The sequence below is a fragment of the Halichoerus grypus genome, chromosome 4 (genome assembly GCF_964656455.1).
Source record: "Halichoerus grypus chromosome 4, mHalGry1.hap1.1, whole genome shotgun sequence".
Taxonomy (NCBI): Eukaryota; Metazoa; Chordata; class Mammalia; order Carnivora; family Phocidae; genus Halichoerus; species Halichoerus grypus.
Genome location: NC_135715.1, coordinates 58,209,937 through 58,236,544, shown reverse-complemented (window position 1 = coordinate 58,236,544; position 26,608 = coordinate 58,209,937). Strand labels below are relative to the sequence as shown.

The following is a 26,608-nucleotide window of genomic DNA, read 5'->3' as shown; positions in this document are numbered from 1 at the left end:
TTGTTAGTATCCTATCTAGGAAACTACTGCCTAATTCATGAAGATCTGCCCCTATGTTTAACAGTTTTAAAGTTCAGTGCTTATTTTAGATGCTTGATTTAATTTTTGTATACAGTATGAGGTACACGTCCATCTTCATGCTTTTGCATGTGGGTATCCAGTTATCTCAGAACCATTTGTTAAAAAGACTATTTTTTCCCCATTGAATCATCATCAGGCATCCTTGTGAAAGTCAACTAACCATAAATATAAGGGTTTGTCTCAGGACTTTTTTTTTTTTTTTAAAGATTTTATTTATTTGACAGAGAGAGACACAGCGAGAGAGGGAACACAAGCAGGGGGAGTGGGAGAGGGAGAAGCAGGCTCTCCACGGAGCAGGGAGCCTGATGTGGGGCTCGATCCCAGGACCCTGGGATCATGACCTGAGCCGAAGGCAGACGCTTAATACTGAGCCATGCAGGCGCCCCCATTTCAGAATTCTTAATTCTACTCCATTGATCTCTCTATATATCTATCATTATGCCAGTACCACACTGTCTTGATTACTGTGGCTTTATAGCAAGTTTTAAAATTAGAAAATGTTGAGTCCTGCAACTTTGTTCTTCTTTTTAAAGACTGGTTGGATATTCTGGGTCCTTTGTATTTCCATATGAATTTCTGATGTACTTGTCAATTTCTACAAATACTCAGCTGGGATTTTGCCAGGTAATGTGTTGAATCTGGACAATTTAGATGGTGCTGCCATCTTATCAATATTAACTGCCACCTTAACAATCTTAACAATATTCTATGATCATGAGTTTTCTTTCCATTTAAGTCCCCCTTTCAATGGTGCTTTGCAATTTTCAGTGTACAAGTCTTATACACCTTTTGTTAAATTTCTTCCTACGTATTTTATTCTTTTTGATACTATTATAAATGGAAATGTTTTCTTAATTTCATTTTCAGATTAGTCATTGCTAGTTTAGAAATACAACTGATTCTTCTACAATGAACTTGTATCCTACAACCTTGCTGAACTCATTAATTCTAATAATTTTTAAGTGGATTTTAGGATTTTCTTTTTACAAGATCATGTCACCTGAGAATAAAGAAAGTTTTATCCTTTTTCTAATCTGGATGCCTTTAATTCCTTTACTTGCTTATTTGCCTTAGCTGGAATTTCTAGCATAATGTTGAAAAGTATTGAGAGCAGGACATCCATGTCTTATTCTCAATCTTAGGGAAAAAGCATTCAGTCTTTCACCATTAAATATGTTAGCTGTTGTTTTTTTTTTTTTTTAATAGATGCCCTTTATGAGATTGAGGAAATTCCTTTCTGTTTCTAGTTTACTGAGTATTTTTATCATAAAAGGGTTTGAATTTTGCCAAATTCTTTTTCTGAGTCTATCAAATAGATGATCATGTAGTTTTTGCCCCTTTTCTATTACTCACGTATTAGACTGACTGCTTTATGTATGCTAAACCCATTTTGCATTCCTGGACTAAAACCCATTTAGTTGTGGTATATAATCCATTCTATACATTTCTGGGTTTGGGTTGCTAGTATCTTGAAGATCTTGTGTCTATATTCATAAGGAATACTGATCTGTAGTTTTCTTATGTCTCTGTCTGGTTTAGGTTGGTGCTAATTCTCCTTTAAACATTTAGTGGTATTCATCAATGAGGCATCTGGGTCTGGGCTTTCCTTCGTGGAAATTCTTTTGGTTATAAATTCAATCTCTTTACTTGCTATAGCTCTATTCAGATTTTTAGAATTTTTCTTAAGTCAATTTGGTAGTTGTGTCTTTCTAGGTATTTGTCTAGTTCAGATAGGTTATCTGTTTGCATAATTGTTCACAGTATTCCCTAATAATCCTTTTTGCATCTATAAGATCTGTAGTAATGTCTCTGCTTTCATTCTTGATTTTAGTAAAGTGAGTCTTCTTTCCAGTCTGTCTAAAGAGTTGTCAATTTTGTGATCTTATCAAAGAGTTAACTTTTGGTTTTGTTGATTTTTCTCTATTTTTCTAGTCTCTATTTCATTTATTCCCACTCTAACCTTTACTTCCTTTTGCTTGCTTTGGGTTTAGTTTGCCTTTTTTTCTAGTTTCTTAAGGTTGGGTTATTGATTTGAAATCTTTCTTTTTTGTTAACATAGGCTTTCAAAGCTGTAAGTTTCCATCTTAGCACTGCTTTAGCTATATCCCATAAATTTTGGTAGGTTGCTCTTTTGTTTTCATTCATCCAAAAGTATTTTCTAATTTTCCTCGTGATTTCTTTCAGTGGTTATTTAGGAATGTACTGTTTAATTTCCATATATTTGTTAATTTCCCCAATTCTATTCTGTTATTGAGTTCTAATTTTATCCCATTTTGGTTAGAGAATATACTTTGTATTATTTCTGTCTTTTAAGATTTACTGATACTTGTTTTATGGCCTAGCATATAATCTATTGTGAACAGCAATCCATGTGCACTTGAGAAGATTATAGATTCTGCTGTTGGATGGAGTGTTCTACAGATGTCTGTTAGAGCTGGTAGGTTTTACAGTGTTGTTCCAGTCTTCTATTTACTTATCTTCTGCCTAGTTGTTCTATTCATCATTGAAAGTCTGAAGTCTCCAATTACTATTGTTCAATTGTCTATTTCTCTCTTCGATTCTGCCAATTTTTAATTCAGGTATTTTAGGGCTCAGTTGTTAGGTACAGAGTGAACCTTTTACCATTATAAAATGTCCTTGTCTCTAGTAACATTTTTTTGTCTTAAAAAGTCTATTTGGGATGCCTGGGTGTCTCAGTCGGTTAAGCGTCTGCCTTCAGCTCAGGTCATGATCCCAGGGTCCTGGGATCGAGTTCCGCACTGGGCTCCCAGCAGGAAGCCTGTTTCTCCCTCTCCCCTGGCTCCTCCCCTGTGCTCATGCGCTCTCTCTGTCAAACAAATAAAATCTTAAAAAAAAAGTCTATTTGTCTGATACAAGTACAACCATTCACCTTGCTAGAGTTTATACTGTATGTCTTCTTCCATCTTTTAAATTTCAACCTATTTTTGTCTTTGATTTAAAGAGTGTCCCTTATAGATCCAGCACACAGATCATGGGTTTTTATCCATTATGTCAATCTGTCTTTTCATTGCCATGTTTACTTCATTTAGATTTAATGGAATTTCTGATTAAGTATAGTTTACATCTGCCATTCTGCTCTTTTTCTTCTATGTAATAATGTCTTTTTTGTTCTCCAATTCTTCTATACTGCTTTTCTTTCTTTTTTTTTTTTGGGGTGTCAAACATTTCTCATGCTCCACTTTAATTCTCTTACTGTTTCTTTTACTACATTTCTTTCTTTTTTATTTTCTTAGTAGATGCCCTGGGGATTACAATTAACTTCTTAATTTATAACAATCGAATTGAGATTAATTCCAGTTTCAATTATATATAAAAACTTTGCTCTTCTATAGTTCAGTTTTTTGCCCCCTCCTTTGTGCTATTACTTTAATACTATTTACATCCTTATACATTATAAGCCAATCAACATAGTATATAATTATTTATTGCGTATGTCTTTTGAATCAGACAGAAGAATTAAAAATAAAATACACTTCCCTATCTTTTGAGCACACCTATGTAGTTACTTTTACTGGTGCTCTTTACTTCATATGGATTCATTTACTGTCTTGTGAATAGTCTTACTGAATGCAAGCAAAGAGTGTTGAAAAAGCATTCACTAACCATTCCTATAAGCCATTCCTAACCATTTCTGAATTGCTTTATTAGTAGCAACTGAATCACTATTTACCCAGAACCAAGTGTTTTCAATTTTTGAATTTAAACTCAACTTCCTTTCTTAACCCAAAGTGACTTATTCTAGGGATCAGAAGACACATTCTAGGGTCAACTCTGCCACTAAGTGTGTAACCTTGGATAAGTTAGTTAATGGTGAACTTTATTTAGTTTTTCCACGTGTAAAAATGTGAATTGGACTATTTTTCCTATACTCTCTTTCAGTTTGGAAATTCCATAATCTCATCATATTATTTTTCTAAAAAACAAAATTATCAAGTTTTCCCCATTATTTCCACTTCCACAGTTGGTATTCTCTAAATCCTCATTACTTTGTGCCTGGTGGGGTGGCGAGATAAGTCAATCAATGTTTTTTTTTTAGTATTTCCCCACCCCATTCTACTTAATTGTGTAGTTAAGTAGAAAAATTTTCCCCAAGGAAAATCATCCCATTGATCTACTTGTAAACTTTACTGATTACCTATTGCTTATTATCTCAAATCCAAAACTTAGAGCATTTAAAACTCTTTATCAACTATCTTATCTGTAATGTCTAAGCTTATATCTTTCATTTCAAACATACAGAAAAGTAGAGAGTATTATGTCAGTTTCTGGAATCAACCAGATTTACCATGCTGCCAAAGTGCCTCAAATGCCCTTTGGAAAGACATGTTAAGTTTTACAGACTTTTTTTTTTTTTCTGAACTTGTGATACATCTTTCTTATCGTTTTTTTTTTTTTAAGATTTTATTTATTTATTAGAGAGTGAGCAAGAGAGACAGAGAGATGGAGAGAATGAGTTGGGGGGAGGGGCAGAGGGAGAAGTAGACTCCCTGCAGAGCAGGGAGCCCGACATGGGACTCGATCCCAGGACTCTGGGATCATGACAAGTCCTGGGATCATGACCTGAGCTGAAGGCTGATGCTTAACTGACTGAGCCACCCGGGTGCCCCTTATCCTTGTTTTAATATTCTTAATATGCATGCCTGAATCCAGTATTAGTATATACCATCATTTTTGTGAGTTTTTTAGTTTATATTGGTGGCATCATGTTTTACATATACCTTTCTAATTTGCTATTTTACTCAATATTATACTTTTGAGATTCATCCATAGTATAATCCATGCAAAGGAATATTGGTATATAATATCCCATTGTATGAATCCTCCAAATTCCATTCATTTCTCTACTAATGGATATTTATATTATGTCCAGATCTTTTATTATTACAAAACACAATAAACAGTCTTGCAAATGTGCCCTTATACACATGTAAGATTTTCTGTAGGATAAATATCTAGAAGTATATATGTTAGATTTTAGATATGCACTTTTTCAGCTTTATTAAATATTGCCAGATCGTTCCTCCAAAAAGGTTGTGCCAGCAGTGTGTAAGGGATTACACTGATCTACAAGCCTTTCTATACTATCAGATTTCTTAATATTTTACAACCTGAGGTTTTAATTTGCATTTCCCTCCTTCAAAACATAGCTCCAACCTCCTTTCTTCCCCTAAAGCCTTACTCTCATGAATTACCCCCAAGAAGATAGGGTACTTTGTCTGTATATAGGTAGTGTGTGGCCAACTTCGCAGTTAACGTGAAATTCTTTTCTTTATGCAATAAGTAGTCATTACCATGCCAGTTAAGTTAGCCACCTGTTTTTAACTTTAAAATGCCAGTTTCAATATTACATAGGTATGAAGACTATTAAGTGGCCAATAATATGTTTTATAGACACAAATGAGACATTGGGATTGATGCTTACTAGTTAAATGATAGGTATTTTATTCACACATTTCCTAAAAAGAAGGCATAATGGATAATTTAGAGCCATGCTGAAATAGAAAAAGAAAATACTTCCCTCAAGTGTAATTTAGTATTTCCTAGACAATAGTGATGAGAAAAGCTTTTTACATCACTTTCAGCCCTTACCATATACTGGGTTATAATACTGTATATAAATGGGAGGGCAAGAGGTAATACACAAATTGTAAGTCATTAGGGCCAGAAATTATATCTTGTACTTAGTATTTCTTATACGACTTAATCCAGTTGTGGTTCCCTTAGTAAATGCTTGTGAAATTGAATTGTATTTCAGTTCCTCAACATGCAGGATTTGTGAACTAACCATCATATCCAATCAATTTTAAATCTAAAGATTTATAATTTGTCATACAACCATGATTCCTACCTATCCATGTGAAGCAAGCAAGAGGAAGATATTTAAGAGACAATTTAAAATATGGAAGAAAATATCAATGGTGACAACAAAATATTTTTTTCTGATTACATTTTCAGGAAGGCAGAAAATGAGGGCAATATGAACCATTACTAAAATAATTACTAAACAACAAAACAACAGTGTGAGTTGGTTAATTCTGAACTCATTAAAATAAATTATTTTCAAAATTGTGTCAGAAAGATGACTCTCCCCATGTCCCTCACCAAAAAAACAAAATCAAAACCAAAAAACCCCAAACTTAGGAAGTGCTCAAGAATGTCCATAAAGAATTATTTGTGATAGCAAAACTGAAAACAATCGAAGTTTCCATTAATACTACAGGGAAGCAATTAATGTATATTTATATAATGGAACTATCATGTAGCAAATACCTATGCTATAGGTGGTAACATGGATGAATCTCATACATCAATTGTTGAGCAAAAGAAACCAGAGACAAAATAATCATATTGTGTAATTCTATTTATATGCAATTCAAAAATAGGTAAAACTAATCTTTGGTTTGAGGAGGAAAATGGGGATATTGCTGGAGAGAGAGGGAGTACTTCTTGGGAAGGGGTACAGGGAGCAGTCTCTTGGGGGTGCTGGTAAAGCTCTGTTTCTCGACCTGCGGGTGGTTATAGTGACTATATTTTCATTTTTTTAATCAGGCTACACAGAAATGATTTATACACTCTTCCAATATATGTTGGCCTTAAATAAAAGCATTCTTAGAACTTTAAACAGTTCAGATAAAGCAAAATTTGTTCTTTCCACCTCTTTCAACTAATCCCTTTCTCCTGAAAAGAACCACTGTTAACAGAGGGGTATGTATCTGTTCAGAGCTTTTTTCCTGTGAGATATATATATATAAATAAATGTATTTATATACAATATATATATAAATAATATAAATATATGTACATTTTAAATTGCATGTTTTCTTTTTTTTCAATTGTTAGAGTTTTTTAATTGAAAAAATAATAAATTCACAACATTAAAAAAATATTCAAACAATACAAAAGGGTATATGGTAAAATGTAAACTCTTCCTTCTGGGGTCAGTCCCTGTTTATAATATTTTGTATATTTTCTCTGTCATATGTTTATATGTGTGTGTATATTTCTCCCATTTTCAAATATTATTTTTTGAAAAACCATACAAATGCAGCATTTCAGGAATATGAATCTTGAGCATTCTATCTGGTGATAAGATTATATCACAGTACTCTGAATATATAATCACTATAGTTTATTAATGAAAGGGAAATGTTATGAGTTGAAAATGTAGACTACAACTTTTATTTGTACATATTTGTAAGTTTGGACAAAAAATCTTCCTTTAAAAAAATCTTGCTTTATATTAAGCTAATATAAGATCATGAGAAAAATTGTCTTTGTAAGAAGACTTTTCATTTAATATCTCTTACAGAAGTTTATAGTCAGATTCATTTTAAAGAATTTTCAGAATTCTGTAGATAATTTTCATTTGAATGTCCTTAATTTACTCAATGTTGCTTATAAGCTATTCTTTATTTCCTCCTCACCTCAGCCCAAATTATATTTCTTAAAAGTCAACATTTTCTAAGCATCTGCCTTCGGCTCAGGTCATGCTCTCAGGGTCCTGGGAGCCCCATTCTGGGCTCCCTGTTCAGCAGGGAGTCTGCTACCCCCCAACCCCCGCATGTGCGCTCTCTCTCAAAAAAAAAAAGAAGAAAAAAAAGCCAACATTTTCTACAGGATTCTAAGGCACAGGGGTTGACTAGCTATAGTCACTTAACTAGAGGGAGAGGGTTAGGAATTATTCTAACTGTAGAATATCTAGGAGTTAATTTAACAGAATATCAATTATTTTTAGAACAGAATCCACCAAAATTCCATGACTATTATATTTTATTTAAGATATTGTTCCGTTTAGAATTTGAGGACCTAATTTTCACAACATAATTAAATATATACAGTTCATTAAAATACAAAATATTTAATATTTTGATTTCTAATTGTCTCATATTAGTTTTAATTATATGAAAACATGTTGCTATTTACTTTTCAGATGAAATAATCTGCCGATTTTTCTCTCTTTTTTTTTTAAAGATTGTATTTATTTATTTATTTGAGAGAGAGAATGAGAGAGTAAATGAATGAGAGAGACAGCATGAGCAGGGGCAGAGGGAGAAGCAGACTCCCCTGCTGAGCAGGGAGCCGGATGTAGGGCCTCGATCCCAAGACCCCGCAATTATGACCTGAGCCAAAGGCAGATGCTTAACTGACTGAGCCACCCAGGCGCCCCACCAATTTTTATTTTCTTGAAAACAGGAAGAGATATATACTTTAAAAATGAGCAAATGAAATGATATTGGTACTAGTCAGTAATATTATTTTATTGTTTTGTGCCAAATATAAAAATAAATTTTAGTTTATTTACATACTGTGGAACTCTTTTTGATATTTTATGAAACTTTTTTTTCTTTAAATGGACTACCTTAAAATTTACATCCAATTTATAAGTCTGATTTTATTATATCTTACAAGAACCAGTACAATATTTTGCACATAGATACTACATGAATAAGTGATTTGTTTTTTTTAGTGCAGCATAGCTTAATATCATAGTTTTTAAAAATATGTGCTTATAAAAATGTGATAATATAAGCAGGTTTTCAGATCTATACCTAGTGTGTAAGGCTTTTTATATCTCTAGGGAAAAGTTAATAGTTAATACTGAAATTTTAAAAAAGTATTTATTTGACTTTCTATTGTAACTTCATAGAAAGTGGCATGGTATAGACATTCAGCAGAAACAAATTCTAATGGGAAAGAAGAGATTGGTTTAATGTTTAAATTCTAACCTTTCCAAAAACCTCCAAGAATGAGGATTTAGCAAACAGCTATTTTGTTTGCCAGGTAGAGCTACAGAGCAATTAGAAGACTAATTTGGGCCATGAAATTTTTTGGATTAAAGGTCTGATTAGAATTCTGAGGTCCCAAATTACTGTCACAAAGGTGTGAGCTAGTATTTTAGAGTCTCAGTAATCTCACCCCTAAGATTTACTAAATGTTTATCATTTGGTCAGTAAAGGACTTGACTCAGTATCTGACACAATGCCAGGGCTCAAATGGTAGCTGCTATTATTTTTATTATTTCTATTAAATATCCCCCAAAGTTCAAATTCAGTTGAAGATCTTTCAAACTCTCTCAAATCCCAAACCTACTACTTCTGTTTTCCTTATTCTAGAAGATTTTATTATTTTTCCAAATATTTGCAGCTTCTCCCTAGGGCAAGATTATCCTTCCCCACCTTTCTGATGGCATATTTGGCCATGTGACTTGCAATGAATAATGAAACATGGGTGGAGGTCAGCATGCAGTTCACCATCATCTCTGCCATGATACCAGCAACACTCTACATAGAGGCTGGGTCTCAAGTGAAAATTATGTGGAGTATAGCTACAGATAGCCTGTTAAGGACAGGTAGTATGAGCAATAAGCCTTTTGGTAAACTATTGAGGTTTACAGGCATTTGTAACCATGAAATAACTTTGCCTATCCTGATCGATAAGATTTACCTTTGTGACATAGCCTTGTCACCCACCTAAATATTCGAAGAAAGAGTCTGGGAAAATTCTTACCCTCTTTTGGTTTTGTTCTACAGCCAGTTGTTCATCAATTCCGGTCAATTCTACCTCCCTAATATTTCTCAAATTGTGCATCAGTAATAGGACCTTAATCCAAGTTTTCTATTTTATCTACTACTACAATATTTTCTTTCTCCAGGTTTGCTCCCCTTAAACATTTTAATCTGCATTAGTAAGATTAATGTATTTATTTTCTTTTAAATACTTCAACTGCCTATCACAATTTTAAGTGCTTAAACAGTTCTTATTAAACTTATAAGTGGGGGTGCATGGGTGGCTCAGTTGGTTAAGCATCTGCCTTCAGCTCAGGTCATGATCCTGGAGTCCTGGGATCGGGCCCCGCATCGGGCTCCCTGCTTGGCGGGGAGTCTGCTTCTCCCTCCCTCTGCCTCTTTTTCTGCTCATGCTCGCTCTGTCTCTCTCACTCACTCTCTCTCTCAAATAAATAAATAAAATCTTAAAAAAATAAAAATAATTAAAAAAACCTTATAAATGTGATAAAACTCAAATTTTCTTAAACACCTTAATACTGCTTAAATAAATATATACAGACCATCTCAGTAATATCAACACTCATCTCCAAACTTAACACAAAAGTATTAATAAGCATGAGTTTGATTTACTTCACCATTTCTATACTTAAGTCAGAGAAAACTCTAGGCCCAAAAGGCTTCACTGAATAAGTTCTACCACATATTCAAGGAAGGTATCTGAGTTTTTTTTTTTTTTAAGATTCTACATATAAGTGAGATTATACAGTATTTGTCTTTCTCTGACTTAGTTCACTTAGCATAATGCCTTCAAGGTCCATCCATCTTGTGGCAAATGGCAGGATTTCCTTCTTTTTTAGGACTGCGTAATATTCTACTGTATGTACGTGTGTGTGTGTGTGTGTACAAACACACATACCATAACTTCTTTACCCATTCATCCACTGATGGACACTTAAGATTGTTTCCATGTCTTGGCTACTGTAAATGATGCTGCAATGAACATGAGGATGCAGATAACTTTCTGAGTTAGTTATTTCATTTCTTTCAGATGAATACCTGAAGTAGAATTGCTGATCATATGGTAGTTCTAGTTTTAATTTTTTGAGGAACCCCCAGACTATTTTCCAGAGTGGCTGGACCAATTTACATTCCTACCAACAGTGCATAAGAGTTCCCTTTACTCTGTATCCTCACCAACACTTGTTATTTCTTGTCTGCCACAGTTACTAAAACTAGCCAATCCTAAGCTGTCACTCTACCCTGCTTTGCCTTTCCTGCAGATAACACCAATAATGGTTTTTGGGCTAGGCTTTTCTCTTGCTCTGCCTCCTGACCAAAACCTGAAGCTTTCCCCGTGGTCTGGTATAGCATATTGTGCCCCCTTCTTTTAGGAAATATAAGTAAAAAAATTCGTTCAATGGCATTAGCCTCTCCATGTTATTACCCAGTCACCTTCATAAATTAAAAGCCTGCAGATACAAGGGAGAAAATTACAAAATAAAGTAACAAAAAGATTAATGAAATGAAGAAGATTCTGGGGGAAAAAAAAAAAGCCCGATAGGCTGAGTTTTGACAGATCTTAACCCAAACTTTAAATGCATTCAATCCTTTTGGATGATAAATAAATAGAAATTAGAGAAGGTAAACTTAAATTAGGAAACTGCTGAACCACGTAAGAAACCAAAATACCTGAACTTTTCTTTTGATGGTGGCAACACTGAAGAGAGCTGGGAAAATTTCATGGTGCTTGAAGCTCAAATTCCCTAACACAGATGTGGAGGTTCTAACAGAGCTGCACAAGCACTTACACATGCTTTAACTTCTCTATCAGGAAAGGATATAATCTCAAATTAAGCACATGCTTGATAAGGTGAAATGGTACAGCCATTTTGGAAAACTGTCTGGCAATTTCTAACAAAGTTAAACATAGCCTTACCATACAATCCAGCAGTCATGCTCTTAGGTATTTACCCAATTGAGTTGAAAACTTATGTCCATCCAAAAACCTGCATATGAATGTTTAAAGCAGCTTTATTTATAATTGCTAAAAACTGGAAAGAATCAAGCTGTCCTTCAATAGGTGAATGGATCAACAAACTGGTATATTCATCAATGAAGTATTATCCAGTAATAAAAAGGAGATATTAAGCCATAAAAAGAAACTGTCTAGACCATATTGCTAAGTGAAAATAAGTTGGTCTGAAAAGGCTACATACTGTATGAACCCAACTAAATGACATTCTGGAAAAGATAAACGTATAGGAACAGTAAAAGTGTTAGTGGTTGCCAAGTGGGGGAGGCAGTTGGGGAAAAGGGGATGGAGAAAGGAATGGGTAGAGTACAGGAGGATTTTTAGGGCAGTGAAACTATTCATTATGATAATGTACTGGTGATAAAAGACATTATACATTTGTCAAAACCCACAGAACTGTATAATACCAAGAGTGAACCTTAATGTAAACTGTGGAACTTTTATCAATATTGGCTCGTTAATTGTAACAAATGTACCACACCAATATAAAACGTTAATAGGGAAAATTGTGTGGAAGATGTGGTATGAAAGAAATTCTTTGCTCAATTTTTCTGTAAATCTAAAACTGCTATAAAAATAAATTCTATTAATTAAAAAGGGTGGAGGAATGGCGATTCTACAAACACAAAAAACGGTTCAGATGTTGCTACTCAGAATGAATGATAAATGTCTATTACAACTTCCCTAAAGGCAATACCAGTAGCAATGATGTCAGGTGGGATTCTTCTTATATAATTTATGAGCCAAAAGACCCATGTATATAATATGACATACTACCAAATATAGAACCAGAAAATATTGATGAAGTGATAATGTAAGGAAAATTAATTTGATCTCAAGAGATGGAACAGAAATCATCCCATAATATATTCCCAAGAAATACTATAATATTCCCCAAAAAGTCAAGACATGGGACACTCTGTTATCCTGAATTTTTAGTATCATGCATGTACATGACACTTCCCTCTGTCAAGAACTTTTAGTTTGTTTCTCTACTACATGTAGGCACCAACCAGGTGGTATCACATATCCACAGGCAAGCTCTAACTTGGCCATGCTTGGCACACCAGTAAGTTCCTGAGTTAAGACAAAGAACTGCCTGTTGTCAAGTTTATTAACCTCTCACCTCTGTTACCTATTTTTGTTCAGTTTCTTACATTCAACCAGAGCTATCAGTCCACTCTCTTTAGTATGTATCCTTCATAACAATCTCTTAGTTTTTTGACCCACTGCTCATTATAACTATCTCTGTTGATTTAAGACCTGACTTCTAACTGGCATATCTATAGAGTTTCTCAATCTTTTAAACATTTATTGAGTGTTTCAATTCAGATTCAGCAAACATTTATTGAGTTCCTTCAGGTTCATTTCACCCTTATAGCTACAGCCACTCTAAGAAACTGTTATTACCTCCATTTTATAGAGAAGCAAACATATTCAGACAAGTTAGGTCACCCAAATCAAATCTAAATCTATCAGTCAAGTCCAGCGCTCCTTCTACTCATCTTTATCTCTCTACCAAATTACAACACACTCTGCTAGTTAGAATCTAAGGCTTCACTCCACTTCCTGACCTGTTTTTCAAACCCTACCTAAAAACGTATCCCCTAGATCCACTGATAAGCCCCCCCCACCCCGATCCTCCAAATCCTGCTCTAGTGGCTTCTTCTATTCCCAGCTCCTTTCTCTATATCCATCTACACCACTACTATAACATGCTAACTCTGGTGGCCTCAAGGTTTCAAGAAAAATTCTACCAATAGAATCTTCTTTTCTGGGAAAGGAGAGAAGTAAGTCAGGAGCATCGTGGTCTTGTTTCAGCCTGTTGTCTTCCCCTTTATAGACTATCAGCTATAGCAACTATATCAATGAACTGTAATTAATTGCTTAATAGATTCTTTCATGTATTAAGTTATAAAAAACTGGAAACCAGTGACTGCCCTGAGGAAATACTGGTAACTCAAGACACTCTCAGAGCCTCAAAGTAAACGGATATCTGCCACATCCATTATTTTTGCAGGAAAAAAATATATCTTAACAAACTTAACTCTGACCATAAAAAGCAAGTTTAGTGAAATGAACTTGCTGCTAAAAGCTATTTGAGCACATGTGAAAATTAAAAGATATACTTTTCATGCCATGCTCATACAAACCAGCAAAATTCAGAACCCAAGCCATCTGCTCTTGATTTTTCAATAGCAAAGTTAACAAAGTAGCCTTTTAATCTTGTAAGCAAATGATAATTGTCCACTACAGATGCTAAGTTTGTAAATTAACAAAATATTTTTTTCCTTAGTTTCCCAAGGAGGTAGGAATAATTGGTTAGGATCAAAACCTTTGAGTGTGATCTTGAGACTGTCTAAAACTCATTTTGTTTCATCTGCAAAACAAGGACAGGTATATCTACCTCATAGGATTATTGAAAGAATAAGATCATGAAATTCCTAGCACAACGTTTTTTACACAGTGAGCACTCAAAATGTTCCTTCTTCTCATTATTATTATGTCCTTAGTCTTTGCTTCCTCACCTGTAATATTAAAATCTCTACAGGGCAGTTGTGAGAATTAAACACATTGCTTGGTACATCATAGATATTTATGAAAGCCCATCATTCCCATCCTGTCAGCATTACTGGGGGAATCAGGAGTCAAAAAACTACAAAACTACATTTATAAAGCCCTGGGCTGGAGAAAAAAATATACCAGCTCTCAGGAATTACATGTTTGCTTTTGGGAGGGGGAGTCTGTGAGGAGAGAAAAGTAGGAAGAAAAAGAAGACACAGTTTTATTATTGTATAATGTAGACAGTCATTTAATCACATAAATCAGTCATGACTGAATTATAATGGTATTTTTTTTATAATGATTTATATTTTTTTTATAATGATTTGAAGTAATGATTTATAATAATCATTAAAGTGCAAGGTTAAACTTAGTTAAAAACCAATCAGGGACTAATACATTGTCTAAAGTAAAACGAAAACAACTTTAGTGGCAACTAAAGATACATACAAGATATTTAAACATTAATTAGTGAGAAATTTTAGAAGAAACTTCAAAAAGTCTCATTATTTCATTGTTTTATGAAACCAAAACAACATTTTGAACTGGAGTTTAAAAGATGAATTAACAGGAACCTACTATTGTGAAGTTTCATTCTGTTTTAAATTTTGCACTCTTCTGAAAGAAATACATGTGTACAAGACATAAAGAAATAAACATTTCATTTTCCTTACCTGTTGTGTTCCATCTGCACTTACAATAGGGGCAGATAGAAGAGAAATATCACTACTTAAAATCTGAGCTGTATCCAGTAGTGGTGGGTGTTCTGCCATTATCAATAAGACATTAATATACCGGATAACCTTCCAATTCTGAAAAACAAAAATACATAGCCATCTGTGTGTACATCCTTAAAAATGTATTAAAATATAATACATTCAAAATTTGTCTCATTCTTGGGCGCCTGGGTGGCTCAGTTGGTTAAGCGACTGCCTTCGGCTCAGGTCATGATCCTGGAGTCCCGGGATCGAGTCCCGCATCGGGCTCCCTGCTCAGCAGGGAGTCTGCTTCTCCTTCTGACCCTCCCCCCTCTCATGCTCTCTATCTCATTCTCTCTCTCAAATAAATAAAATCTTTAAAAAAAAAAAAATTGTCTCATTCTTTAACCTAAAATGATATTCTTGTGAAAGAAAATTTTACAATACTTAGTTGACTACTTTTTTTCTGTCAACAGACCATTTAAGGAAATACCTTTCTTACAGCTTAGCCAACTGTATGTCAGTGTAGACAGGAAACTAAGATATATTAAAACCAATATATTGGGTGCCTGGGTCGCTCAGTCAGTTAAGTGTCTGACTTGGTTTCAGCTCAGGTCAGGATCTCAGGGTCATGAGATCCTGCCCTGTGTTAGGCTCTGCGCTCAGCAAGGAGTCTGCTTGAGATTCTTTCCCCCTCCTTCTCCTTCCCTCTCTGCTTCTCCCCCACTGCTCCTCCCTACCTGCTCACACTTTCTCTAAATAAATAAAATATTAAAAAAAAAAACCAATATATGAGCAGCTTCCATTTAAATTCCATGTCTGTCTCTTTATCCCTTCCACCTCTATGCAGTATTTATTTAACTACCACAACTCTAGCTAAATACTAGATAATATTTAGTATGGGACAGGGAGTAAAATGCAATGACTAAGTGAGCAAATCTACCACTAATTTTTTTTCTATGAGCAGAGAAGGTGATTACGAAGACCCAATCCCCTCCTCTATCACTTTTATCAGTCTCTAGAAACTACACATGAATTATGATTTGTCATTGATTCCTCAGACAAGACAATATGGTAGAAAAATTTGCTCAGGACTAGAATAAAAACCTTCAAATTTTAAGTTTTAAGCTCTGACACTGGTCTTCTGTAGTCCTGGTTTTACTATTCTTTTCTAAGTGACACCTATTTCAAAATAAACCAAATCATTACAGTGATTAAAAGCATATACATTTAGAAATCTTTGACACAGTGTCACGTAAAAAGTAAAAGACTTGGTGTAAGCAAATTATGGTGTATCTACCATATATAACATCAACCAATAAAATGTCAGCTAATTACAAGAAAAGCTGAACATAACTGAGCTCAATCATAAATTTTACCAAGTTTATACTAAAAAGCAAAATTATAAACATTTTTGGATGCTTGTAGGATTCTGAAATTCAGCAGCGTCAAGATATTTAACTTTTGTAAGATATTAAATTCATGTTATTTATTTTAAAGTCTTGAATCTTTGCAGAAACTCTCATACAGGTTGATTTAACCTAAAAACAAATTTCTATTAGATATATAAAAATTGCTGTAAGATTTTTAAAAAATATTCAATACAGTTATCTACCTCGAGATTTTAAACTGAAGACCACGGTATATAATATTTTATATTTAACTACTTCATAACAATGCATGTCATTAAACACATTATATGTTATAATTACATGCACATATAATATACATATATTTATACTGTTTTTAACATATACATACATATATATAAACACATGATATATACAAACATATATAAAGGGGCAAATCTAACTTCTGGCTTAATCTGTATTGCTGTATTAAAGTCTGATAAAATCAGTGAGGAAAAAAAGTAAAAAAAAATCAGTGAGTAAATAATTTCACTCTGTGAATATGTAAAAAGTTGTAAGACAGGAAAGAGTCAACGCATTATTTTCCCTCTTGCATATCAAAGAAACATTTAGGGAAGCTAAGAGGAGTAACCAGAGAACGTTTACAGATAATTCACTTTGTAAAATTAGTAAATTAAAAAAAAAATAACAACCATTGAGTACTTCTTATTTTGTCATTATATTGTTTGTAATATTTTACATAAGGTCTTTAGCTAAAACTGCAACCACCATTATTACTTGAATTTTAGAAAGTAATGAAGATACAACCATAATTTGGTTTCAAGAGGTGAACTGGAAGCTTACAAATACAAACACAAATTTCTTCTGAACCTCTAGTTAATTCCAAGAACAGTATTATTATAAACTGGATCTGAAGCCACATGCTATGCTTTAACATTATCATCCCACTTAAGGCATTACCTCTAATTTTATTCTTTTCAAAGCTCTAACACATCAGAAGTTTATTTATGAATTGCTTTCTTGCATGGATATATCCATCACACTATATGCAAAGGTTTTATTTAAGCTTGCAAATTAGAAACTACAGCCATGCAACTGAAATGATGCATTTAGAAACCTAAAAATTCCTCTACTCCTGTGTAGAGAACACTGTCAGCTTTTCCTTTCAACCAATTTCTTCTAATTCTGTTATTTCTACTTCCTACATTCTCATCTTGTGACTACAAACACCCACTTGTTTTAAGTTATGCATCTATTTTGTTTTTAATACTGTAATATTTGATATATATGCAAAAGAGGGGATTTGCAAATTTTCATGGAATAATAATACCCCCCCATGGCTCATTTCAAGCTATCATGGTTTAAAAACTGACCTGAAAATTCCTGATTTTTTTTTTTTAAAGATTTTATTTACTTATTTGACAGAGACATAGCGAGAGAGGAAGCACAAGCAGGGGGAGTGGGAGAGGGAGAAGCAGGCTTCCTGTGGAACAGGGAGCCCACTGCAGGGCTTGATCCCTGGGATCATGACCTGAGCCAAAGGCAGAAGCTTAACGACTGAGCCACCCAGGTGCCCCCAAATTCCTGATTTTTAACAATCAACTTTTGTATACAAGATGGTTCCATCATATCACTATTTATATCTAAAATCTACATATCAATATTTAATTATTTGTATAGCAATAATATAACAAAATAACATTTTAATAACATTTGGGAAATCTGGGTGAAGAAAAGCTAAATATCTCTATACTACTCTTGTAACTTTTAAGTCTGAAATTTTAATTAGTGTCAAATTAGACAATATTACAAAAAATTAACACCAGGTAGAATGCAGATCTGAATGTAAAAGGTAAAACAAAAAAGTTTCTAAAAGATAATACACAAGAATATCTTCATAACCATGAGAGAAAGAGTTTTTAGACAGGGTACAGATTATATTTCTTAAGTCATAAAGAAAAATGAATACTGAACTTCATTAAAATTAAGAACTACTATTCATTAGTATCTTTAAGAAAAATGAAAAGGCAAGCCATAGACTGAAAGAAGCTATTTTCAATACATAACTGAAAAACAGCACATAGTTCACATTTATACAGGCCTCCTACAAATTGATTTAAAAAAAAAAACAACAGAAAAATGCCAAGAGACTTGAATAAGCTCTTCACAAAAGTGGAAATTCAAGAGATCAATAAACATATGAAAAGATTCTCAAATTCATTAACTACTAGGAAAAAGCTACTTAAAAATCATAATGAAATGTCTTCATATACTCCTTAGGAGTATAAAAATAAAAAAGACTGACAATATTAAGTATCAAGGAGGCTATGGGCAACTGGCACACTCAAATGGAATGAGAGTGGAAATTCATAAAATCACTTTGGAAACTACTTTGATATTATTTACCAAAGTTGAACATATAAATATTCCATGACCCAGTTATGATTCAGTTATTAGACTCCTAGTCTACCAAAAAAAAAAATGCATGCACATATGCACCAAAAAAAGTACATGAAGGTGTATATAGCAGCACTACTCTTTACTAGCCCCTAAACTGTAAACAACTTAAATGTCCCTGGACAGTAAATGGTAAATTTTATCTAATTCATCCACTGGACTACTATACAGCAATGAAAATTAATGACCTAGTGAACATGAAACAACACAAATAAATTTCACAAATACAATGTGAGTGAAAAACAGACAAAATACATACAGCACAACTTTATTTATAGAAAGTTCAAAACAGAATAAAAACCAATCTATGGTGTTAAAAGTCAGGATAGGTGATTGTCTTTGAAGGATGGGAACTTGGACAGGCATGAAGGCAGTTTCTGGGGTGCTGGTACAGTTCTATGTCTTGACTTGGGGGGCTGTTACGTGATAATTACCACTCTTACCACATAATTATGTGAAAATACCATTATGAATTGAGCTGTATATTGATATATACATACTTCTCTGTGTCTACTTCAAGAAAATTATTTTTAAGGGGCGCCTGGGTGGCTCAGTTGGTTAAGCGACTGCCTTCGGCTCAGGTCATGATCCTGGAGTCCCGGGATCGAGTCCCGCATCGGGCTCCCTGCTCGGCAGGGAGTCTGCTTCTCCCTCTGACCCTCTCATGCTCTCTCTGTCTCATTCTCTCTCTCAAATAAATAAATAAAAATCTTTAAATAAAAAAAAAAAAGAAAATTATTTTTAAAAGTTAACACGACCACATGGTCATCTCAATTGATGCAAAAAAACATTTGACAAGATCCAACATCCTTTGATGATGAAAACACTCAAACTAGGAACAGAAGGAAACTACCTCAACATAATAAAGGCCATAGATGAAAAGCCCACAGCTAATAACATCGTGCTCTGTGGTAAAAGACTATCAGCTTTTCCTCTAAGACTGGGAACAAAGCAAGGATGCTGACTCTAACCATATCCATTCACAGTACTGGACATAGTACTGAAAATCCTAGTCAGAGCCATTAGGCATGAAAAACAAATAAAAGGTATCCAAATCGGAAAGGAAAAAGTAAAACCATCTCTGTTCACACATGACATGATCTCGTATGTAGAAAAACCTAAAGAGTCCATTAAAAAGCTGTTAGAACTAGTAAATTCAGTAAAAGTGCATGGTAGGAAATGAACACAGAAAAATCAGTTGCATTTCTATATATTAACAATGAACAATCTAAAAAAAGAAATTAAGAAAATAATTCCATTTAAAGTAGCATCAAAAAGAATAAAATACTAAGGAATAAATTTAACCCCCAAAGTGGAAGATTCGTATACTGAAAACTATAAAAATTTGCTAATAGAACTTTAAAAAGATACAAATAAATGGAAAGATCCTGTGTTCATAGATTAGAAGATTTAATACTGTTAAGAATTCAAGACTTCCCGGGGCGCCTGGGTGGCTCAGTCGTTAAGCTTCTGCCTTTGGCTCAGGTTATGATCCCAGGGTCCTGGGATCGAGTCCCACATTGGGCTCCCTGCTCAGCAGAGAGCCTGCTTCTCCCTCTCCCACTCCCTCTGCTTGTGCTCCCTCTCTCACTGTGTTCTCCCTCTGTCAAAATAAATAAAATCTTTAAAAAAAAAAAAAAGAATTTGAGACTTCCCAAAGCAATCCCTATAAAAATCTCAATGGCTTTTTTTTTTTTTTTGCAGAAATAGAAAAATTCATTCTAAAATTCCTACTGAATCTCAAGGGATTCCAAATAGCTAAAACAATTTTGAAAAAGAACAAAGTTAGAAGACTCAAACTTCCTGATTTTAAAACATATTACAAAGCAACAGTAATCAAAACTGTGGTATTGGCATAACAACAGACAGATACACCAATGGAAAAGAATAGAGAGCCCAGAAATAAACTTTCACATGTCTAGTCAAATGATCTTCAACAAGGGTGCCAACACCATTTAATGAAGAAAGGACAGTCTGTTTAACAAATGGTGAATAGGAAAACTGCATATCCACATGCAAAAGAATGAACTTGGATTCTTTTACCATATACAAAAATTAACTCAAAATGGATTAAACACTAAGTATAAGACCCAAAACTATAACGCTCCAAGAAAACAGGGGAAAAGATTGGACTTGGCAATGATTTCTTAGATATGACACCTAAAGCCTTTAAAGACCACAAAAGCAAAAATAGACATATGGCACTACATCAAACTTGAAAACTTCAGTGCATCAGAGTACACATTCAATGGAGTGAAACTGCAACCTATGGAATGGGAAAAAATATTTGCAAACTTAGCTCTGACTGCTACAAAATATCATACACTGGGTGCCTTAACCAACAGACATTTATTTCTCACAGTTCTTGAGGCTGGGAAGCCCAAGATCTGGGTGCCAAGAGCTGCCTTCTTGCTGTATCTTCTCATGGCCAAGACAGAGGGAGTTTGCGTCTCTCTTACTCTTCTTAAATTATAAGGGCACTAACCCCATCATGGGGGTTCTTCCCTCATGACCTCATCTAAGCCTAATTACTCCCCGAAGGCCCCACCTCTTAATGCCATCACATTTGGGGGGGTAGGGCTTCAACATGAATTTTGGAAGGATACAAACACTGAGTCCAAACATTCTGCCCCTGGCCCACCAAAATCCATGTCTTTCTTGCATGCAAAATACATTCATTCCAACCCAACAGTCACAAAAGTCTTAACTGGTTTCAACATAAACTTTAAAATCTCATCCAAATAAGATTCATCCGAAGCAAATTCCTCTCCAGCTGCAAACCTGTAGAACCAGGTAAGTTACATGCTTCCAAAATACAGTGTGTTTCCAAAATACAATGGTGAGACAGGCACAGTATATTCCATTCCAAAAGGAAGAAAGGGGTAACATATCCCAAGCAAGTCCAAAACCTAGCAAGGCGAATTTCTTAAGGCAATCTTAACAATCTCTTTGGTTTCATGCTCTGCCCTCCAGACCCAATGAGGGGGTGGCATCATGCCCACAGACAGACATTCCTCCAGCTTGGTGGAGCCCTGCCCATGTGGCTCTACTGAACAGAGGTCCCATCCTTTGAAACTGAGGTGAGGCAGCCCTGACCCTCTGCCCTCTACACTCTGGACCTGTGTTGGGAGTAGCAGTCCTGATGACAGGAGTCACCTTTGGGGTCCTTCTTCCCTTTTCCTGAAGGGAGAACACATGTTCACAGCCTGCCTTCATTCCCTTCCATTTTGTTTCATTTAGTCCCAGCTAGCATTGTTTCACTGGTATAATTCCATCTCTCTTCCTGGCTTCTGTTGAGATGCTGATTAGGTACATGGTTCACACCCACACTAAAAGCCTTATCAACTGGCTAGTCAAACATACTCTTGGTATTCTCTTCAGAGTATGCTTTCTCATTTTTTACAGTCTGGATAGACTGAACATTTTCCAAGTCTTTAAATTCTGGTCCCTTTTTGCTTAACAAATCCTTCATTTCATTTCTCTCCTCTCACATTTTATTATAAGCAGTGAGAAGGAACCAAGCTACTCCTTCAACACTTTGCTTTAGAAACATCCTCAGCTAAATATTCACTTTTATCACTTTCAAGTTTTACCTTCCATAAAACATTAAAACATGAACACAACTCAGCCAATTTTTTTGCTCTTTTATAAAAAGGATCACCTTTTTTCCACTGTCCAATAACAATGTTCCTCCCATCTGAGACCTCATCAGAATGGCCTTTATCATCCATATTTCTACCAATTTTCTGTTCATGATTATTTATGTATTCTTTAAGAAGATGGACGTTTTCTCTCCATTTCTCTTCATTTCTTTCTGAGCTCTCACCTGTTGCCATTAGCAATCCCTTAAAAGTAATCTTGGCTTTTTCCAGCATGCACTTCAACACTTTTCCAGCCTCTACCCATTACCCAGTTCCAAAGCTACTTCCACATTTTTAGATACTACAGTAGGACCTCACTTATTAATACAGCCTCCATCAGTTTGGACTGCTAGAACAAACAATATACATTTATTCTTCACAGTTCTGGAGGATGGTAAGTCCAAGACCGGGGTGCCAGCATGACCGGGTTCTTGGTGAAGGCCCTCTTCCTGGCCAGCAGATGGCTACCTTCTTGCTGTATCTCCACATGGCCAAGACAGAGAAAGTTCCGGTCTCTTCCTCTTCTTATAAGTGCACTAATCCATAATGGGGGCTCTACCCTCATGACTTCATAAACCTCAACAACTCCCAAAGGCCCACCTCCAAACATGATCACATTGGGGATTAGGGCTTCAGTCTTCAGTCCATAACACTATTAGATTTAGATACAGTACTGTACTTTCTTACTCAGTCACTACCATAATTCTGAATCTATATTAGTTTCTTTACTCAAATATTCTGCCAGGTTTTCTTACTCAAACTCCTCATTCACATCCACCCATTCTATTTAAATTTGTTTTATTCTAAGGATGTTGCTGTTAGGCAATAGCCTAGACATAATGAGCTACATCTAGGGTTTAAAACTTCAGCTCTAATTGTTTAAAAAGCATATGGGAAAATGCACAGCAGGATCATACTTGGATTATAGCCATAGTGTAAGTGAGGGATCCACAGGAAAAATATGTACATTTAGATTAAAAAAAAATCCAATGTATTTTTCTGGTCTTTTGTCTAAATCAATGAAACTTTAAATTATAGGATTCTAAGTCCATATCTAAAATCTATTATACACTCCAAAGAGTTTTAGTATCACATTTAAATCCAGAATTTGGGAGTACTTGAAAGTATACATATGATGGGATGCCTGGGTGGCTCAGTAGGTTAAGCATCTGCCTTCAGCTCAGGTCATGATCCCAGGGAACCTGGGATTGAGTCCTGCATCGGGCTCCCCACTTGGCGGGGAGCCTGCTTCTCCCTCTCCCTGCCATTCCCCCTGCTTATGCTCTCTCTCTCTTTCTCTGACAAATAAAATATTTTTTAAAAAAGAACCCTTTGGGAAAAAAAAGTATACATATGAAAAAACATTAAGTAAAAATATTATAGTAGTAACTGTATTAAGATGACGTAATTACAGTAATTTTTTCCTCTATTTCCCCAATATTTTTGTAATATGAATATGGTTACACCACTTTCATCAAAATTTCAATTTAAAAATAAACAGCTTGAAAAGCCCTAGGCAACTACAGTCATATTTGGCTTATCGACCATCTCAATGACCTTTTAGGAAATTTCAATAAATTTTGCTTGAACTTGGACTTTATCCAAATTAATATTCATCTAACGAACTAATATCCTAACATGTATTCATGTATTTTTCCAAATTAGACCTCTTTCATTTCTTTTTAATTTTTGGATTTTAAAAAAATTTTTTAAACTTGACTACCTTAGATTAAAAAAAAAGCACTTTAAGTCACCTGCAGTGGAATTTCCTAAGATGAAAATCATGGGAATCACTCTGTGAAATCATCCTGTCATTTCTTATCTGAAACTTAAAACAAATATTTCACAGATTTTATTTAACAATGAGATATTAGATTATTTTGTATTTTTCCCAAGACTAATTCTTTCAACCACACTGATGTTAACTGTACTCCAGAAAAATGACTCTTAAAAATAGGTTATTAGTTAAATTTAACTTTGGTTCACCTAAATTTCTATGTCTTAATGTGAACTTTCATTAAGACATAAAGGACAGTTGTTTTCCCCCTTACACGGCCCGATATCTAACATCTTCAGTGCCACTCTTTCATTTTTTTTCTAGTTTTTTAAGTTGTTTCAGGCAGAAGAGTAAACTCAGTACCTTTCATTTTTTTTTTTTTTTTTAAGATTTTATTTATTTATTTGAGAGAGAGAGAGACAGCGAGACAGGGAACACAAGCAGGGGGAGTGGAAGAGGGAGAAGCAGCCTTCCTGGGGAGCAGAGAGCCTGATGCAGCCCCAGGACTCTGGGATCATGACCTGAGCCAAAGGCAGAAGTTTATGAGCCACCCAGGCGCCTCCAGTCCCTTTCACTTTTGACAGGGAACTAAATTCACTACTTTTTTTTTTAAATTTAAATCCAATTAGCCAACATATAGTACATCATTACAAATTCACTACTCTTCAATTTTTTTTTTTTGAGAGAGCTCACGCATGCACTTGAGGGAGGGAGAGGGGCAAAGGGAGAGGCAGAGAGAAGATTCCAAGATTCCAAGCAGGCTCCACATCCAGCTCAGGGCCTGACGTGGGGCTCCATCTCACAACCCTGCGATCATGACCTGAGCCGAAACCAAGAGTTGGACGCTTAACTGACTGAACCACCCAGGTGCTCCACACCACTCTTAATTTTTAATGTACCCAATGGACACTAGAAAGGTGAATGAATTTATTACAAATAGAAACCAAATGACCATGCTTTAAAAGCATGATTTTTTAAAAGTATGGTCCAGGGTTCACCAATGGCAGTGTGCTCTTGATACGTCCTGAACTAAAAGAAAAATCAATATTCTTTTTACAGATATTTTGGGCAAATGACACAATTTTTTAGCTTTTATTTCTGTGTAAGACTAAGTGTTACTTACTAGCAACCTCCAGTTAGCTCTTATTTGTTAATAAAATTTGTTAATAGAATGTATAAAGTAAAATTAATACATTTCAAAAGATTACTTGGGCCTCTAATTCACTACTAAGACATTCAGCTGCCATGCAATACAGTTAGGATTCCCACAATTTGCAGAAGGATACTTCATTATCTGTTTATCTATCATCAGTGCTCTTTTCAATTGCCCTCGTTTTTGCAGTGTCTTCAATCGGTCATGGTTCTCAAGTCCAACAGATTTTATTTATAAATTACTATATGTTTAGCTTTATTATTCCCATACTCAATTTAGTTTTTGTTGAAGGTTGATTAACCCAATAGTGTACAATGATGCATATATACATTAATGATATTTTCGGCTTATAACTTTAACCTTGTTCTTTAAGTAGGTGTATTTATAAACCTTCCAATTTGGCTTATATATTAACATTTTACCACTGACCTGCTATTTATGAATTTATGTTATCTAAGTAACTTACAACATATTTTTCATGCTAAGTGCAATAACTTATTTTTATACATAGGGCAGTGTTTATATGGCATAATTCAATAATATGTTAAACCATATGAAATTGTCATTTCTAAGGTAAAAAATATTAAAATAGCATGATTTCATATGGTTTAACCTAATAAAAGCAAATACATATCTTATATATAAAATATATTTCCTTATAAGGTAAGTGACTATACAGATCATTAGCAATAAATTTACTATAACTTATCTTATTTTCTAATTCCTTGTCCACTGGAAAGGTAGAAGAAGTAGAATGGGTAGGATGGGTGGGTCTCAGTCTTTTATCCCACATAAATGAACAGAGGTTTAAAAAAAGAAGGAGTTGAGAGCCATTATCATCACTCGCCAATGCCAGACACACTAAGTATAACTTAATTTAATTAGGCAGTCAGGAGATATAGCCCCCATCCTTCCACTATGAAATCACACCTTAATACTAACATGAAAATCTGGTTAAAACAGACTTCAAAGGCAATCCTGATGAAAAAGACATCAAAAAGATATATCCAGTCAGGAAACTATGGGAACTGAGAGCAGGAGTTGCTCCTAAGAAATCAACCCCAATCTGTTAAAGGACAGAGAGTGTACACATAATTAAGGCCAACAATTTTTTTTTAAGTGCCATTGTCTTAGGGGCGCCTGGGTGGCTCAGTTGGTTAAGCGACTGCCTTCGGCTCAGGTCATGATCCTGGAGTCCCGGGATCGAGTCCCGCATCGGGCTCCCTGCTTGGCAGGGAGTCTGCTTCTCCCTCTGACCCTCCTCCTTCTCATGCTCTCTGTCTCTCATTCTCTCTCTCTCTCAAATAAAT

The 26,608-nt window shown here is 34.7% G+C and overlaps 1 protein-coding gene across 3 annotated transcripts in view; it reads right to left on the bottom strand.

Annotated features, from left to right (window-relative positions):
• FNDC3A (fibronectin type III domain containing 3A) overlaps nucleotides 1-26,608 on the bottom strand; it is a 156,813-nt gene that overhangs the window by 118,026 nt on the left and 12,179 nt on the right. For 2 of the 3 annotated variants that reach the window (XM_078070384.1, XM_078070385.1), the window contains exon 2: nucleotides 14,877-15,014. The exons of the other annotated variant lie outside the window; for it this stretch is intronic. In XM_078070384.1, coding sequence (XP_077926510.1) covers nucleotides 14,877-14,975 — 99 coding nt within the window. In that variant the 5' untranslated portion in view covers nucleotides 14,976-15,014. The remainder of the gene's footprint in view (nucleotides 1-14,876; nucleotides 15,015-26,608) is intronic. 3 annotated transcript variants of the gene reach the window in all.